The sequence below is a fragment of the Manacus candei genome, unplaced genomic scaffold, assembly GCF_025592945.1.
Source record: "Manacus candei isolate 608988 ecotype Guabito, Panama unplaced genomic scaffold, ASM2559294v1 h1tg000011l, whole genome shotgun sequence".
Lineage (NCBI taxonomy): Eukaryota > Metazoa > Chordata > Aves > Passeriformes > Pipridae > Manacus > Manacus candei.
Window position 1 is genome coordinate 13,238,872 of NW_026138059.1, and position 18,934 is coordinate 13,257,805.

Below are 18,934 nucleotides of genomic sequence, written 5' to 3' on the forward strand. Positions count from 1 at the left end.
TGTCATGTGTGGGAGTGGAAGGTTTAGAGAAAATTATTACAAAGCAAAGCCTTGCCAGAGAGTCTCGAGATACAGAAAGGACTCTCTTGCTTTCTAAACCCCTTCTCAGAGAAGGGCTTAGGTGCAGCTGAATCCTATCTCAGCCTTGGACTGTGTTAATGGTTTAAATTTAAGGAATTATAGAGGTATGATTAAACCACTTTGCCCCACAGGTTTTAATGAACATAGCTAAATATATAAATGAATTATCTATTATGACAAATTAACAAACAGGTGAACAGACAAAAGATCTTAATCAGAATTATTTACTACACAACATGAACACTATAAATCTACTAGTAGAGTATAATATAGCATAAAGTAGTACAGTACACTGTAACAAAGCAATTATTGAAACAATTATATTGAAGCTAGCAAAAAGAAATAACTATTAAGTAGAGATCTCATGTAACTCACCCATACCAACACTCGTGGGGAGATTTCTTTCACTCAGCCTCGAGGAATATCCTTGGAGGGCATCCCCAGCCAAGGGAGGAATCTCCACACATACACCCCAAGAAATGTCAGAAGAACCTGACTGCATGAGAGAGGACTGAGCTTTTATAGTATAAAGTGATTGACTGCTAGTCACACATTCACAGGCCAGCTATCAGCTTATCTGATTTGAAGTCTGGTGAACTAGGATGGTTTTAGTGTAATTAACACCAAGACAACACCTGGTTCCAGCAGGTGATCCTTCATGATGGCTTGCATGATTGCCTGATTGGATTATAGGTCTTATCAGGGTGAGTCTATCCTGCCACAGCCTTGAATTTAATAAATAATGTGTTTATCTCTGTTGGTCAGATAGCCTACTTTCAGATCAAGAGAGCAAGAGCAACGTTCCTATGATGTAAAATAAAACTACTACAAAAATTGCTAGCTGTGTTTCCTTTTTAGTTTTTAGGTGACTTTTGAAATTCAGCTGAGATTGAAAAGTGATGTAAGAATAGTTTTTAAAAATGAAGAAACTGCTTTCCCTGCAACATTTCAGTTTAATTATGTTTCTGATTTTCTCTTTGTAACCAGAAGCATTGATCAGCCTTGATTCATGTAAAGATCGTCTTCTGCAGTGCTTCTTTCTTGTGATGTGATGGACACAACCCAATTTTCTAAAACTCTATATGCTTGTTTACTAGCAAATAGAAGTTTTTTTCTTCATTCTTGCTCCACCCTGCCCCCTCCCCATCAAATACGTACATTTCCGATGTTCAGCAATCAAACATAACTTTTGCAGCAATACATACCATAGCCTGGCTTCATAGTCAGGGTGTAGTGATCCTGATGTTACGACCACAGACAAGTCTTGGACTTGGACATGATTTCCTTTAACTCTCTGAGGCCAGATATTAATGAATTCTTTTCTCATACAACATAGGGTCTTACTCCAGAAAAAGCAAGGATTATCACTGGAAAATGCAAAGAAGAGAAGCCATGGATAACATCGCTGTCAAAAATGAGGCTGAAATTGATAATATGCTGTCTTTAACAAGGAAGCATGCTTAAGAAGTTTCTCATCCTCAAGAGTTCCTTTGGGCCCCACCTATTTTTCTCAATCAGATTACTAAAATGAAGCAACATTGTTCAAAAAAACGGGTCTTGGAGGAGAAGACCCATTAACCTGAATGCAGCCAACTATGCATCATGAAAATCTGACAGCTTACTGCCACTAAGAGGGGACAGAAAACAACAATGGCATTGCCGTGTGTGTACAGAAGGGATAATTTTTTAAGCCTGTTTCACCTTTGAAGATATTTTATCACAGATGTACTGCATGAAAACTGTGTGCCCAAATACTTAAGGTCTGTGCATTTAAAACAATGGGAGGCAAATGTTATCCTTAGTAGTGTTGTGAAATTCAAAATGCCCTTGACATTTATTATACTGAGAATTATGATGAGTCTAATTTGTAGTAGACTTGTTAAACTGCTGGAAAGAAGCATATATCATCCCAGTAATATTTTTTCCATGCTTCTAATAAGACATACACATACAGGATTCAAAGTGTTTCCCTTATATGAAGTGAAAAAGACATAGACTTCACTCTGACCTCACTCATCCTATTGTTTTTCCTGAGCTTTACCACTCCTGAAGTTTCTTTCTGTAAGAACACTTTGTCTCTTCCTCAGCCTTAAGAGATATTAAAATCCTTTTTATAATCCAATACATTACCAGTAAGAACTCCTTGTTCCAACCGGAAGGCAAAGCAGATGAATTCCACATCACTGACTATATTCCTAGAGCAGGAATCCTTTTACAATCCCATTTGAGACTTTATATAGTACTTTTTATTCAAGCAAGTATAGTGAAGCAACTTTTTTCCTAGTAATATATTAACTTCCTTTTTGTCTGACACAATTTTGCTACTATCTGCAAGTCCTACATGAGAGTGCAACAAGCTATTTCTTCGCCCCAATGTTTTGCCATTTTTGAAAATGTTAGGTGTAGGTCTCATTTTCCCAAACCAATTAACAGTTTGAGATGTTCAATCCAAACTTCCCTACAAGTCTTGTTTCAGAGGCAGATGATATTTTCTAAGACTATCAGCAACTTACCGAGATAAAAGAAGTTAACATAGGCCATAAGCAAGCAATGAATTTGTCATTCGGCTGTAACAACTCATGTACATACTTTGCCTCTTGCAAACATTTTCTCGAGGGTCAGTGAGAAAGAGTAATCAATCATTCACTTGCTCCTAGGTAAGAGCAGTTTCTTTTTGGCAGCTATTGAACAAGGTGCTGTGCCACAAATTAACAGATGTGTTCTATAATGACTGCTCTATAGATCCATACTTTACCAACAAAAATGTTCTGTATCGTAGCCACACTTAAAGTTAGGCACCCAAAATTATCATAAAAAGGCTAATCATTGGTCTGGAGCCTACTACTCATGCCAAAAGTGTTTTTACAGCTAGTCATATGCTTGTGAGTCTCGGGCCCTAATTTCCAGCCAACAAAAACTGATGTGAAAACTTCAACTAGATGAACAGAAATCAGTTTTGGAAATGTTATGTAGAGCTGCTAGGCTTCACGAAAGAATAGGTTTTTTATCAACTTTATCAACAAGCATATGGAAATGTAATATACATATGGCAAATTAACATAATACAGCAAGAACAAAATAATCTCTTAGTTCATATAGTGTCTAGCTTTGTGTTGCACTATATCAGAACTGCATTATCTGAAAGAATACAGAAGCTAAAGTAGTTAGATAACCACCTCAAGATAATCCCATTCTTGGACTTTGTACATGTCCTAGTTAGAACGGCTGGGACCAGTTCATCACTGCGTGGGTGTAACCCAAAACTGTGTATTCTATAGCCTTCCATGCCATTTCTCAGAAACTGTTATCAATGAACCATTTACACCATCTGCCCACAGAGCCTGACTTCTCAGGCTATAAACTAGGTGTTAAGAGGCCTGTGAGATAGGAGGATGCTCTTGTCCTCACACCCTTTGTGGAGCTCCCCACCCTGAGGGAAGTGCTGGGCATTCCTGCCTGAACTGGAGAATATATAACCTTGGAGTCTTGGAACTTTTTTAACCACTTGTGGGATCCAGAGGAAGACTGCAGACCACCACTCTCAAACAAACTGCAGATCACCACTCTCAACCAGACTGAGACCACCACTCTCAACTGGACTGCAACCACCACTCTTCAACCAGACTGTAACCACCACCCTCAACCGGACTGCAATCACCACTCTTGACCAGACTGCAACAGCACTCTCACCAACAGGTTTTTCCCCTCTCCCTTTACTTTGGACTCAGGGGGCCCAAAGAACACCACTCTGTTCATGCCCCAGGGTGCTGGGTTATGCATTTGTGTTTTGTGGGTTAAAACCAATTGTTTGTCTGTATAATCGTACTTATTGTATTATTTTATTAAATTGTTATTCTGACTTATAATCTCTCCTTTGAGTTGAGTTCATTTCCCCTGCTGGTTTACCTTTAAACCAGCACAGTACAAAACAATCTTTGATCTAAAACTTTAAGATGTCTTATAAATGTCAAATAACAGGTCTGTTATCTGTCTGTGGGTTTCAGTATTTTCCAGTCTGTGGATCTCTACAGCTTTTCCAGCAGATCTATATGTCACTTTAAATTTTCACATCCACTGGGTTATTGCATAACAAATCCAGTTCATATTGCAAATCCCTACTAAGTGATCTCTGTATCTGTAGCTCACCCAACTGCAGAGCACCCTTTTATCTTGTTTTGTTATTCTGACAGAGTTGCTTACTCTTCTGATAGGTTTCACCGTATTGTGATGATCCAAATATATTCTATCTCTGCCTTGATGAAAGAGAAATTAGAATCCAACTTCAAACAACTGAAATGCAAATGGGTTAATCTTTAGCACTCTCAAGTCTCCCATCTGCCATTTAACTTCTTCCTTATAATCCATTCCTAAATTTTATTCCATTTAATATTAGATGGACCATATTAACTACTGGCTTCACTAGAATTGCATAAAAGATTAGTTTCATCCCTGATTACCAAAAACATATGGTGAGCAATCAAAGAAATCAAAATGGGTTTACTCTACTTGAACATAAATGGATGTTTATCTAACATTTGTCATTTGTTCCTTTGCTGCTTGCCTACACCCTGAAACAACATCTCAGCCTTGGCCATATTGATCACCATAACTGGTGTACTCTGGCCTCCAGTCAGGAGGTCTGGAGACACACCATCTATAACGCTGCTGATGCTTTTGAGAAAGCACGCAGGATCACTCTCGAGGAGAAAAGGCAATGCAGAAAGAATCGTGCCTTGCAGAATATACCACCTAAGGAGTCTTTCTGCTGTCCCTTTTGCAGCCAGACGTGCCTGTCTCGTATCGGTCTTTTTAGCCACCAACGTGCTTGCAACAAACGTGGGTAGAGCCCTTCCCAAATCTTCGTTCGCAAAGCCTAGCCATGATGATGACAATCTACTTTCATGTGTAGCAGCACTGAGAGTTACACTTAGCTCTGCTACACTTCTTCCACTTCTTCGATTTACTGTGATTACAGATTAGCTAAGCAGAGCTAGAGGCATGCGAAAAACTTTTTTGCAGGTCTTAGTCTAGATGTTGTTGAAACACATTGGAAAAGGAGAGGAGTGTAAGGCTTGATATGCACACAGGTAACCCCAGGCACCAGGCTGTGGCCGAAAAGACAAAAGGTGAAAGTGGAAACCCACTTTGGTGCTTTTATAACACCACCTTTTGTATGTGCAATAAAACCCAAGGCTGTGTTCTCCCCCTGTGCTCTACGGCCTGCCTGGCCCCCCTGCAGGGGCCCCTAGGCATGTCTGTGAGAATGTTATCACTTGTAGCAAGGGAGTTACCTCTCGGCAGACAAAGATACACAGCATCCTGCATGAGAATGAATTCTTTCCCACGTTAAAGCCTTTTCGGGGCAGCAAAAGTTTCTTTGAGCAGGTGTTACCCTCTCCCTTCTCACCATTTCTTCCAAAGGTCTCTGCACCTACAGGGGGAAACCGACAAGCAGAATTAAAACAAACAAACAAACCAATTTTCCAGATCAATAATTTTATTAGAAAATACAGCACAAAAAATTATGAAATAATGAGAACTCCAGGTGACTCTATCCAGTAATTTTTATAAATATTGCACTAAAAACTAAGTACTTTATAGCATCCTGGAAGACACCATTTCCAATGGTAAAGTATTCACAGAATTATAGAATATCCCAAATTGGAAAGGACCCATAAGGATCACTGCATGCAACTCCCCGCTCCTCACAGGACTACCTAAAACTGAACCATACGACTAAGAGCATCAACCAGTCACTCCTTGAACAGGCTCAGTGCTGTGACCACTTCCCTCGGGAAAGGCTGTTCCAGTGACCAATCAATCCCTCCATGAAGAACCTTTTCCTAATTCCAATCTGAACTCCTCCTGACACAGCTTCATTCCATTTCCTTGTGTCCTATCTCTGGTCAGCAGAGAGATGAGCATCTCCCTCTCTGCTGGCTGCCTTGACAAAGTTGTAGACTGCCATGAAGTCACCTCTCAGCTTTCTCTTCTCCAGGCCAAACAAGCCAAGTGACCTGCTTCTCCTAAGTCTTGCCCTCAAGATCTTTCAGCATGCTGGTCACCCTTGTCTGGACACTCTCTAATACTTTTATGTCCTTCTTATATCGAGGCACCCAAAACTGCACACAATAGTGTGGAGGCTACACATTTGCAGCATTGAGAAGGAAAATGACCACCCTTGACCGTCTGGCAATGCTGCGCTTGATGCAACCCAGGACACAGTTGGCCCTTTTGGCTGCCAGGGCACTGCTGACTCATATTCAACTTGCCATCAAACCAAATCCCCAGATCTCTTTACTCTGGGCTACTCTCCACACCCCTGAGGGACACCACAGCTCCTTCTAATTTAGTATAGTTGTCAAACTTAATGTACATTTGATTCATGCATCCAGATTATTTATAAAAACATTAAAGAGCACTGTCCCTAAAATTGACCCCTGAAGAACCCCACTGGTGACTGGCTGTGGGACTGATGTAACCCCATTTACTACAACTTTCATGTTGACTCATGAGCCAATTGCTTACCTAACCTATTATGGACTACTATGCTCTATGCTGGACATTGTATTCAGAAGGACACTGTGAGAGATGTATCAAAAGCCTTGCTAAAATCTCAAACCACCATATCTACTGGCTTCCCTGGGTCAACTAGATGGATGACCTTGTCATAAAAGGAAATTAAGTTGGTCTTTCCCCTCATGAACCTGTGCTGGCTGTGGCCAATGACTGTATTGTCTCTGAAGTGCTTTTCAATAACTCCCAGAATAACCTTCTCTATAATTTTACCAGACTCTGAAGTGAGGCTGACAGGCCTGTAATTACCAGACTCTTCCTTCTTGCCCTTTTTGAAAAGCTTCCAGTTGACTGCGACCTCTCCAGACTCCCAAGTTTATTGAAAAATAAAAGAGAGAGGTCCTACAGTGACATCAACCAGCTCTTTCAGTACTCTGGGATGAATCCCATCAGGCTTCATAGATCTCTGCATATCCAGCTGGAGCAGGAAGTCTCAAACAAGTTCATCATTGGCTGGGAGTTCATCATCCACCAGTCATGCCCTTCCAACACGGAGCTCCAGGGGTTCCAGGGACCATCATCAGTGTTGAAAACAGAGGCAAAATAGGCATTAAACATCTCCACTTTATCTGTGTCCCTATTAAAGCAACAGACCAACACATCTTCTGATTCTCTTTTTGTTAACATATGTTAAAAAGCCCTTTCTGTTGTGCTTCACAAATCTAATCAAGTTTTGGCCACGAGAATTTTCTCCCTACAGTGGTGAACAGAATCTCCATACTCCTACCATGTTGCTTGTCCTTGTCTCCAATGTCCATATACTTTTCTCCTCTGCCTAAGTTTTAGAAGAAAATCCCTGCTCATCCAAGCCAGTCTTCTGTACCACTTGTTTGACTTCTGATATTTTGGAATTGTTTGCCCTGCCTAATCATCCTGTCCATCACAGTCATGGAGCTCATTCCACCAGGTTTTGCTCCAGCCAATGATGTCATAGCTCTGAGACAAGGTCAAAGCTTCTAGCTCTTCTTTCTTATTCCTCAGGCTGTACACATTTGTATGAGGACATTTCAAATGTGGTCCATGTACTGAACACCATCGCTAGCAGACCATCCCTCAAACATTGGCATATCACCCTCAGACTTATCTGTAGGGAGCCTGGTTCAATTGGCTCTGCTAACTCCTATGCAAAGATCATTTTCCCCTTTGAGACAGGTGTAACCCATCTGTTGCCAACAGGCTTGGTGCCACGTAGACCGACCCATGATCAAAAAACCCAAAATTCTGTCAGGTACACCAGGCTCAGAGCCAGCTTACTGACATGTTGGCTCTTCCAGTTTCTTCCCTCATCATTTCCTGCAACTGGACGGACAGAGAACACTACTTGTGCTTCTGATCCCTTAATCAGTTGTCCCAAGGCCCTGAAGTCTCTCCTGATTGCCCTTGGACTTCTTGTTGGAACTTCACTGTTTCCTACATGAAAAATCAATAACAGATCTCATCGCACCTTTACTCAGGTCCAAGGAAGGCAGCAGACTTGTTCTCTACAAGATCAGGTTGCAGGTAGTGTTGTTGCAAGTGGTTTTTTCCACCTTTAGAACACTGTCCTGATCCACAGCACAAGTCAGACGAGCTTCAGCTCCTCCTTTGATAACGTGGCCCTGTCCCCTGCTTCACACAGACACTGTTGCTCAGAAGTCATGCGCTGACCTAGATCAGAGAGTTAATCTGGCTGAAAATTCATAGAATTAAAGGGTATATCCAGTGGCAAGGGATCTTGGGAGTTTGTCTAGTCAGATGCAACACTGAACTCAAATAATATTTGCTTGGATCTTTGTGCATTTGGCTCTTGAAAACTTCCAAGAATGGATATACCACAACCCCTCTGCGCAACCTGTTCCACCCCCTCAGTCTCTCCTCGAAGGCCACATATTCCAGCCATCCTGATGGTCCTTAACTGAACTTACTCCAATCTCCCCATGTCCTTCTTGTACAGGAAGAACCCAAACCACACTTTATTATTATCAGGTATCCTTCTTGTCCAGATCTAGGACTTTGGATATATCATTGTTGAATTTAATGAGGTTCCTATTGGCCCATTCAGGTCCATTTGAATGGCAGCCTTAAACACTGTCAGGAGTACTGACACTACCCCCCAGCTGGAATCATTCACAAACTTAATCGATTCCTTTCTTACAGTATCAAGGCTCTCACAAGTTGGAACTTTAGAAACATAAAAATATATATTCTCAGCCAGAGTTTACCTAATCTGGTAACATATCTCAGATAGAGTCTCAACCTACTTATGGTTTTAGGATTTCCCGAACTAAGCATAACTGTGAAGTATCTAGTAACCCACTTGAATTGTGATCACTTCTGTCAGCCACAACAACCAGCTGCCAGGCGTTCCACAGTTTAAGTTCCTCTTGTGTGGAAAAAAACCTCACATTTTCTTTTTGTTTTGAATATGCCTTCTACTAAACTCTTCTTCATTGGGAAGAGAGAGTGAACAGCCTCTCCCCAATATCATTCTCCAGGTCACTCCTTTTTACACACCCACATCCCCAATCACTCCCACTTGGCTGTTTTTCAGGCCATTTTGAGGCCCACTAAACTATATGGAATCTATCACATACCTCTACTCACACCAGTCACACTTCTCTGAACCCGAACTCTACTATATCCTACTTAACTTGGGAAACAAGCTCTGCTGATGGGATATGGGCAAAGTATAATACAAGTATAGTAATAGTCCTTGTTTTGCTGTCTATTCCCAAAGAGACGGAAACAGAAGGCTCCTTTCCTGTGTGTACCACTCCATCCTTAATACAAGTCAGAAGATCTAGCTGGCAAGTAATGCACTTCAGATGCCTTCAAATGAGCTTTGGTCATTTGTGTCAGGGAGATATAAGTTCACACTTAATATTGTTCTCTTTGCTGTGTGCACTGCTTCAGCAGCTGAGTCAGCTGTAGCAGATCTGAATCAGCACCTTTTCTGCTTTAGTTCACAGCCTGAACTCCAAATTCACCCTCTGGAACACTTTTCCAGAAACTCACAAAAGCTGTGGAGCTCACAGCAGAGGACGGAAATCACTTAAATTGGTCTCACCTATACAACCAAGACTTGCCTGAACATATGCAACAGGACCGTGCTTCTAAACAGTACCATTTGGGCTGCTTAGCCAAGAGACAATAGGATCATGAAGCATTTTGGATATTTGTCGTTAATTCTGTCTTCCATAGTCTGGATCTCCATCTCCACAGAAATGTATGACAAGCAAGCAGCCCGTGTTCAGCAGTCCAGTTCTACATTGCTTGGGAAAATCACAAAGCTTCAGCACAGAATTTCAGTACAGAGGTCAGATAAACTGTCTTTCCCACCCCTTCACAGCTGCAGTCATAGCCTGAACTGAAGGCAGTGAAAACTGTTCAGAGGGCAAATGCATAAGCTTTCCATGCCAGCATGAACAACACAGACACCTGCTTATTAGCATGTTGTTGAGTCATGCTCTCAGCTACATGATGGGCTGTTACTTTTCAGCATGGTGCTGTGTTTTTATTCCACAGTAGGCCATCATAGTAGGAGTCATAGTGTGTCAAAGACATTGTCTTACTGGGAGAGATAAAACTCCACAAGGATTAGTCTCTATCCTATTATCAGTGTTTCACAAACTCAAAATAAAGCTGTGTTGTGTCAGCACATTAGCTATGGATTTAAAAACAGTGATTTCTTAAATTACAGGGTAGAAAGAAAAAATAAAATTGGTGTTACCGCCTCAGCTGAAAGAAGAAAATATTAACTGCTTTTTCATTTCCTGAAGGTTTCATACTTACTTACTTCATGTCATTTTCTTAATCATGAATATCACATTGGAAAATGAACAAAATCATCTCATTGATGAGAACATTCAACAATTTTGTAAGACTACATGATCAATAATATTATACTTCCTTCACAACAGCCAATAAATGTCCCTCAAAATTTTTTCCTTGTTCCATGAAACATAAATAAGAAATGAGAGCAGCAGTAAAGGTTTTTTGACAGTGATAAATACACATCCATCTGACAAGCATACGTAACTGTTTTTTCCCAATATTACTCACAATGTAAGTGTGAGTAATATTTCTTTGTTTTACTAATATATACTAATAGTCTACATAATATATATTAAAACAAACAGGGAAAATACGAGATAAGAATTTCCTCTTGTCTATTTAGATTAAACTACCCTGGAAAACAGAAGTGGTAAGTTGAAACATGTTTTCAAACATCGGTCAAAGGAGGAAAACAGGAAAACAAACAAGCCACTGTTGGCAATCTCAGGAGGCTTTCTTCTTATGGAGAAGCAAAGAGACTAGAATGCCTCTAAGGCTACTGAGGCGTGACTCCTGTATCTTACTTACGGCAGTTCAGCACAAGCTATTGCCAGCCTGTATGTCAGATCACTATGTGGTATGAAAAATGGCAACATGAGAGTTTATTTCACTAGTATAGTCCCAATTTTGACCTATATTAGCACCACTTTCAGCTGGCTTCCTGGTCTGTAATTCTACTATGCATCATCAAAAGTCTAATCAGCTGGAAGTGGCCATTTCTGGGCCCAAAGATGTGTTCCTAGTGCTAACTGGTCAGGAACAATTTTGCTGACTTATACCAACTAGGATAGGAGAAAGGAAAAGGCATTTAGGGGCACCATATGGCACAGGGAAGGGAAAAAACCTGTCAGTTGCATAAATCAGGATTCCTGAGATCATGCTAGCATATACCACTTTTTCATAAGAAAACTGTTTTCTAGACGGAGGTAACAAAGATTAAATCTAAGTTCCTTTAATAAGCCACCTGATATATGTTACGTTACTACTACATATGAAGAAGAAGAAGAAGGGGGTTTGTTCAAGTCCTAAATGGGGAAAGTAAATAGGCATAAGATAGATCACAGGAGAGGGAGAACTAAAGAATATTCTAATGGAGATCCTGAAGGTGCAGTTAAGACCCAGTCATAGCTCCAGCTAGATACAGTTAAGATTTCATCTTACTTACTATTTTAATTATGAGTTTGGAAATAAAAAAGTGTGTACTAATGAAATCTGCAGATGGCCTGAACGGAGGCTTTATTAAAACAGAGGCAGACCGGAATACAAAAACAATTGGATGAGCTCACATATTGGAATGCAATGAAATTGAAAACTAATAAACAAGCAGTTACGATGCCATAACTCATGAGTTGGAAATATAAGTCTATCACAGAATAATTATGTGGTTCCGAGAAAAAGATCATAGGGTGAATTATGTAAAGTGTGTCTAGCAGTCCAGTGTGAATGGCATAGTACACAACAGATACACTGTACAATTTTGTGTGCTACTTAACAAATCAAAATTCAAACTGAAACAGGAACAGACAAGAACTGTTGGGCTCACTGAGAAAATGAGGAGTCTACTTTTTCAGAGGAGACAATGATAGTGGATGTGGACACTCACAGCTGCTTTCTGGAGCTTTCTCCATGAAAGGACCATGCAAGTTGGTACCTCCTCCAAGCACTTCTTCCTGCCTCTACATCTGTAGTGGTCAAGTAGCATTTAGAGATGATAACTGCAACTGTTACACAAGTGTTCAGGTATTAAAGAAACAAATTGACTGAGTGGGATTTACTGATTTATAGGAAGTAGTGCACCACAGTTGTTTATCTGGGACATAACTTACACTTGGAAATTTAAGATTGTCAAAAAAAAATACAAAAGGTTAAAGCTGTTGTTTGCCCAAATTGGAAACACAAAGCCAACCAACCAAAGAAACAAACAAATACCACCCAATAATCAATACACAAAATTAGACTCCACTTAATAATAGCAAACCTCCTTATTTGTTCTAGGTATCTTTCATACACTTAATGTCATGTCTTAGGGAGTAAGTAATACATAGCCCGCCATCTGAACTCTGTGTCTGAGAAATGAACCTTGTCTCTGTGATATAGCCTTACAAAATAGAATCCCAAAGGTCCCTTCCAATTTATATCAATCATTTAAGAGCTGGCTGAGAAGGACTCTTGAATTAGCAAAGAAAAGACTTGAGAATACAGATCTTTTTCATATTTTACCTAGTTTTGGAAAATTACTTGCATTGTTGGGGTTTTTTTAGTTTTTCAAATTCTTTGGATGCCTGACAAACATTTCAGTATTCATAGGACTTTTACTTTTTTGGGACTATTAATTCTTTTTGATTAGGAGGTCAGTTGAAATGTAACTTTCACTGTTCCTTCCTTTCTCAAGATTATTTACCTGTAAAACTCCTTCTTGCCAGTGCTGCATTCTATAACCTGTATGTCCTAGTAACAGAATGTGCAGAAATCATGTCAATCTAATAGTTGATGTTACATTCCTAGCTTTATAGACACCATGAAATTGCATGTCATCAACCCAAACAACAAGCCTATTAAGATGGCACTTACTTAATGTAAGTAAGCTCGATTTGTTGTCATTTTCAGGAGTTCGTTATGGCATGAAAGCTAAAACAGCCTGATGTATTCAAGCTGACAAAACAGCAGCTGTAAAAATATATTGCTGCTTTCTGTAAGTACTACAGGATTATAAATGCTAAGGAGGAACTGACAGCAAGACAACACTGGCGCAAGAACAGACAGCTATTAACTACCCATGGAATTCTGAAGGGTAGTCACCATCTGATAACTGAGTTCTTGTAAAACCTGAAGTAACTCTGAGGTCAAAATGTCAACAGTTTAGGACAAAACTGTAAATTTGTAGGATATTTTTGGCATTGTATGTATTTGTTTCTGCAATAAAAAAGGTGGGCATTCCAAACCCAGTGTTCTCATGAGTAGTCCTAATCTGCTCCGATAATGAATTATAACATCTTCTTGCAACTACTATTCTTCATTTTCTCTACCAGTGTAGAATCAGAGCACACGGAAATAATTTTACAATTCAGTATATTTCCCTTTAGCATCTCAAAACCTGCTACTATCTTTTACATAAGGGCTCAAACACAGCCCCTGCTACTACCTTTTACATAAGGGCTCAGACACAGCCTGTGGATTTTTTACTAAGGGTTTGCAGTGTACATTTAAATCTCCCCTACCTCCACTTCTGAAATTGCCTTCAGATTAATGTTCATAGACACTGTATTAAGACTAGACTCCCTTTTCCTTGAGGCACGGTTGAGTACCTTGGTAAAAATATTACATTCTTGCCTAGCAAAATACTGTGTAACATACTGACAGAAATGCAAAAGATAGGTAAATGCAAACAAACATATATACATGTAGATTGACTGGTCACTTTATATACATAGTGAACACGAAACTGAAAGGAAGTCTATCACAGGTTTAGCAGATGAAGCACTCAAGAACTTGTTCTCAACATATGCCATAGATCTAGTGCCATATCAATGCCCTGGAAATTAAACAAACTGAATCAATACTAAAATATTATATAATAAATTAAGATATCTTAAATTGGTACAGCCATCTGCTTGGAAGACTCCTAAGGGTCAAGATTTTGAGTCTGTCCATGAAAGTAAGAATGGACATAATGGACCCAAAGGTATTTTAAGTCAGCACTGTCTCTTCAGTGGGAAATTACTGAAACAAAGAACAAAAGAAAGGAAAACACCAAAGTATTCACTGTACCTTCTCAGAGTCCAGCAATACACAATTCAGGGCTTTACTGAGGGAAAGATGGCTTTGTACACTTTTTATAGTCTTAAAATGGATTTCATGAATTTGCTGAATATGCTTCTAGAAACCATGTGGTTTACTAGCATTCTGAACACACTTCCACAGCCTGATGAAGCACAATGTGGAAATATCTCTTCCAAGAAGATGCCATCTGCCAGTCTTTTGGTGCTAGCTATCCCTCGCCGGGAATGCACCGCTCCAGGTCCACCTTCGGCATATGTTTATGATTTTAAGGGCCTCTAGCACATCCAGCTTCCACCATTCCTTTTCCAAGCTGACAAGTTTTTGTCTGAATAGTGATTTCTGCTAAGGAAATCACTCAGTATCCTTGTTTTGCATCTCTCTTGTTTTTCCATATCTGCTACATTATTTTTCAGATGATGAAATGAGGTTCGCACATTGAAGATTTCAGGACAACCATATTTGTCCAGCCATACAGCAACCCCTGAGCTGTATGAGTTGCATAATGAAGCTGTGCAGCATCATTTTCCTTGATGTACTCCTTCTTTCTCATGGCAAATCTCTTTATACTCACTAATTCTATTAATTTTTATACATTTTATCATTTTTCCTGGGGAAACCATCAGTTTTTCTCTAATTTCCCTCTGGTATCACATTTACTACACTTTAGCCTTCTAGCACCAAAGCCAGTTCCCGCTACGGTGCACTAACTATAGTTAATAGTACAGTTGCTGTCAAGCAATTTTGTAAGCTTTCATAAATACCGTCTCATAGTGCTCTTTGCTAATCCCTGTTTTGCTGGCTTTTTCACTTCAGACACTGCAGTTTGCGCCACCAGAGAGTTGAGAGGCTACTGGTACTCTGATGCACCTTTCTAGAAACTAAAATTCTTCCTGAGGACTCCTCATGGTGAATGGCAACACAGAAAATTCACTTAATGTTTGGTTGTCAGAACATCCTGGCATCCCAAACCTGCAGAGAAATAGTGTGGCCAGCAGGAAGAAGGAAATGATTCTTCCTTTGTAATGGTACTGATGGGGCCACGCCCTGAGTTCTGTCTTCAGTTCTAGGACCCTCAATTCAGGAATGACATTGCGCTGGTGCATGTCCAGACAAGGGCAACAGAGCTGGTGAAGGGTCTGAAGCACAAGTCACATAAGGAGCAGCTGAGGGAGCTGGGGTTGTTTAGGCTGGAGAAGAGGAGGCTCAGAGGGGGTTTCACTGCTCTCTATAGCAACCTGAAAGGAGGTTGTAGCTAGCTGGGTGGCAGTCTCTTCTCCCAGGCAACTAGTGACAGGACAATATAACATAGGCTTAAGCTGCGCCTGGGGAGGTTTAGGTTGGGCATGCAGAAGAATTTCTTCCCAGAATTAATGATTAGATAATGGAATGGGCTGCCCACGGCGTTGGTGAAGTCACCGTCCCTGGTGGTCTAGTTGACACCGTGGTGTTTGGTTATAGGTTGGACTTGATGATCTCAGAGGTCATTTCCAACCTAAGTGATTCTGTGACTCTGTAGCACAGTTTCCAGCAGCATTCGCTGTCACGAACCTCCGCCGGCGCAGGGCAGGGCCGGAGCTGGGCAGAGCACACACCTGTTTGTGAGCAGGACCGCGTGGAGCACGCACCACTTTGCACCCCAGACCTGTGTGGACACGTCACGGCCGCCGGTCGCTCCAGCCCCTCCACAGGCCCTGCCCGCCGGGTCCCCTCCGCGCCCGGCACGGCCCCGCGCAGAGCGCAGGCGCGGCGGGGCCGGCGCGGGGCGGGTTTGAACGGTGGCGGGCGTCGGAGCCTCCCGGGTTGTGGCGCCAATGGAGCCCGTTCTGACAGGTACCGGCCCGTCCGCCCCGCGGGGGCTTCTCCTGGCGCGGGCCTCACTGTCCCGTTCTCCTTCCCCTTGCGGCCCTTGCCCCGGCACCTTCCGGCTGGGCAGCCGGCGGGAAGTGGCCGGGCCGGGCGGGTGAGAGGCTGCAGTCGCGGCCGGCCGTGGCGGGGGGACAGGGCTCCCCCTCAGGTCGCTCTGGCTCGCCGCAAACCCGCCCGGGCCCGGCGGCGGGGCCCGGCCGTTCCGGGGCAGGCGGGCCGTGTCAGCAGGCCCGGCGTGAGTGTGAGGTGCCGGGACGGGCCGGACCCGCCTCGCTCGGGCTGCCCCGCTGGGGTGGCTCCCGGTACTGCACGGCTCGGAGCCGCCATCCGCTCTTCCTGCTCCGGTCAGTCCTGGCTTCCTTCTGCATCTCTCCAAATTTCTGCCTCGCCAAGTTACCCTCTAATGGCAACTCAGCGATCACCGCCTTCTCTGAGACCTTCTAAGCATAAGTTGGCGTTTTCAGATTTCAGAGCTCTTTTAGTTGAAAAAAGCGCTTCTTCATTTTTCTTTCCATCAACTATACAAAAACTACAAAGGGCTTGGAGTATATTTGATTACCTAAAATTGACTAATTATCATGAAATATACCTTTGATCCTCCTGCAGGTGCATGGAGCTTTGAAGTAGCATCCCTCTAAATTCCTAGTGTGGCCTTTACTGAAATGTTCCAATTTGTTTTTCTAGGAGAATTATAACTATGAAGGTTCTAATATATTTCCTGTAAGAGGAAGATAGTGTCTCTTCAAATGCAAGTGCAGTGTTTCTCACAATAAAAGAATCAAGGGAAAAAAGCAACTCTTGTCAAATGCTGCCCCGGTCTAGTAGTAGAACGAACCCAGCTGGTGCACTGGAGTAGATTTAAGTTCCCGTGTATATGAAGTCACAGTACTGGTAATAAGATTTTTCCCAGTGGACTGAATAAGGAAGTGGTTTATGTTCCATATTTCTCTTGTATGTCAAAAGTATTTCTAGCAGTTATAAAACTATGTTAATCTATAGAAGTACTTCTACTGTTGGACCATTGTTCTAGTTTTCATTTAGAAAGAAGACAGGCAGCACTACTTAATAGTTAATCAGCAAGGCATGTGTCGTAACTAAGACAATTAAACAATACTTGCGAAGGATGACCCTTCTAAATTGAAACTCTCAATTTATTTCATCAGTTCTGAGAGTTGTCTGGCCTGTGGTTGTATAAAGTTGTTTTTGGTGAACTGATATGCCTCTAGTTTCTGGAACTTTCCTGATTCATCAATCAAAACAGAAAAGTGGCATGGCCAGTGGAACTGTAGTTTTACTTTAGTGCCCATCCTGAAATGAAATTAAAATTAATGAAGGGATTGTTATGAGTTTTATTTGCTTATCCCTCCATGTCAGTACTTCTGTATTGATTTTTTTAAAGACTTTGTTTGGTTGTTTAAAGACCTTGTCAACCAAGGCTGATTTCATTCCTTGAGGAGTTCGTTGAACTGCTTGATAAAGGAAGCTACTTAAATGTGAATACCTAAAGTTATATAAGGCAGCTGACATGAAATTTTATTAGCCCCTGTTATATGTACCTAATTTGAGGTGGTTGGATATAAATAAAGTGAAACTTCAAGTCAATGGGAAACTGTTAAGTAATATTTCTGTAGAGTTTTCTGGGAGTTTGGGGAAGGAATAATTCTATTGTAGTTATTTCATTTTGTTCTGTAACTTGTGTTACATCAACTTGTCTTCAAATTTTTGATTAACCTGAAGTTAGCAGTGATTAAATAATGATAAGGGTAAGCAGTCATGTAAAGATAACACATTGCTTGTTAATCTGGTAGTGTGTTTTAAATAGGTGAAGTGAAACGTTGTTTAACTAGTGTTGGACTTCTAAGTTAGCTTAATTACAACTAATTTAAGGGACATAAATAGACTTACAAAAACTTTCTGCTGCTAAAAGCTGATACTCAGTTTACTAAAATGTATATTTGCAAGTGAATACAATATATATAAAGACAAAATTTTATTAGAAAGGCAGCCTAACCAGTTTTACCATATTATATACTTTATTAGTTGTTTTTTGCTTTCTCTCTTCTTATCCAGGTGTTTCTGCATTTGTAGAAGTTTGGTCATCTAACAGAACAGAAAATTACTCAAAAACCTTTGAACAGCAACTTCTTGATATGGGAGCCAAAGTAAGGAGACTATTTTGAAATAAATAGAATAGGAAAGCTCTTAATTACGCACTAGCTTGCTTGTTCTGCCTGTCGTGTATATTCCTTTTTAGTATGAGTTTTTAGAGGGCAGGAAGGAAAGAAAATCACAGACCCGAGAGCAGACCAACATGCTGTGAAATTCTTGCTCTGACAGATGGGAAATGCATTTAAGGCCTCTCTACATCTAGAAACCTCTTTGCATATTAATGTGATAGCCTGCATTTCTTGTAAAGTATTGGGCTTGCCATGTACTGTGGGCAAAACAAATCAAAGTGTTGAAAGCCTGTGGTTTGCAAGTATGTACCTTAGGTGGTTTTGTTTTCTTTAACTTGTAGGCAGCTGCTCTTAGTAAAATATTGTGTCAAGTACCATGACATTTTACTCTTGCATTCTCTCTCCCACAAATGTTCTTCAGTTCCAGAAAGTGCTAGTAAAAATACATCTAAGAGACTCAATCTATGTCAAAATGATTTTTTCCATACCAAATATAGTTGACTTGTTAGGTGCAAAAGATGTTTAATTGCCAGCTGTAAAATTTCAGCCAGAGACCAAAGTCAGACTCACATCTTCCCTTCTTTCACATTATCACTGATTAATGGAGATTTTTACAGCCCACATCATGCTCTAAAAAACAT

At 40.9% G+C, this 18,934-nt stretch overlaps 1 protein-coding gene and 1 long non-coding RNA gene across 12 annotated transcripts in view; one reads left to right on the top strand and one right to left on the bottom strand.

Annotated features, from left to right (window-relative positions):
* Positions 1–2,067: 2,067 nt before the first annotated feature.
* LOC127466838 (uncharacterized) lies at positions 2,068–15,696 on the bottom strand. The gene is made up of 3 exons (XR_007902881.1): positions 14,239–15,696; positions 5,373–5,512; positions 2,068–2,169 (listed from the first exon to the last, which is right to left on the bottom strand). It is a non-coding gene; the product is annotated as an uncharacterized LOC127466838 (long non-coding RNA).
* A 100-nt stretch (positions 15,697–15,796) lies between these two features.
* Positions 15,797–18,934, top strand: part of MCPH1 (microcephalin 1) — a 73,204-nt gene continuing 70,066 nt past the window's right edge. For all 11 annotated transcript variants that reach the window (XR_007902865.1, XR_007902866.1, XR_007902867.1 and 8 more), the window contains exons 1-2: positions 15,797–16,080; positions 18,187–18,278. Coding sequence is in view for 6 of the 11 variants with exons in the window: in XM_051778101.1 (XP_051634061.1) it covers positions 16,062–16,080; positions 18,187–18,278 (111 nt within the window). In the remaining 5 variants the exon portion in view is untranslated. The remainder of the gene's footprint in view (positions 16,081–18,186; positions 18,279–18,934) is intronic.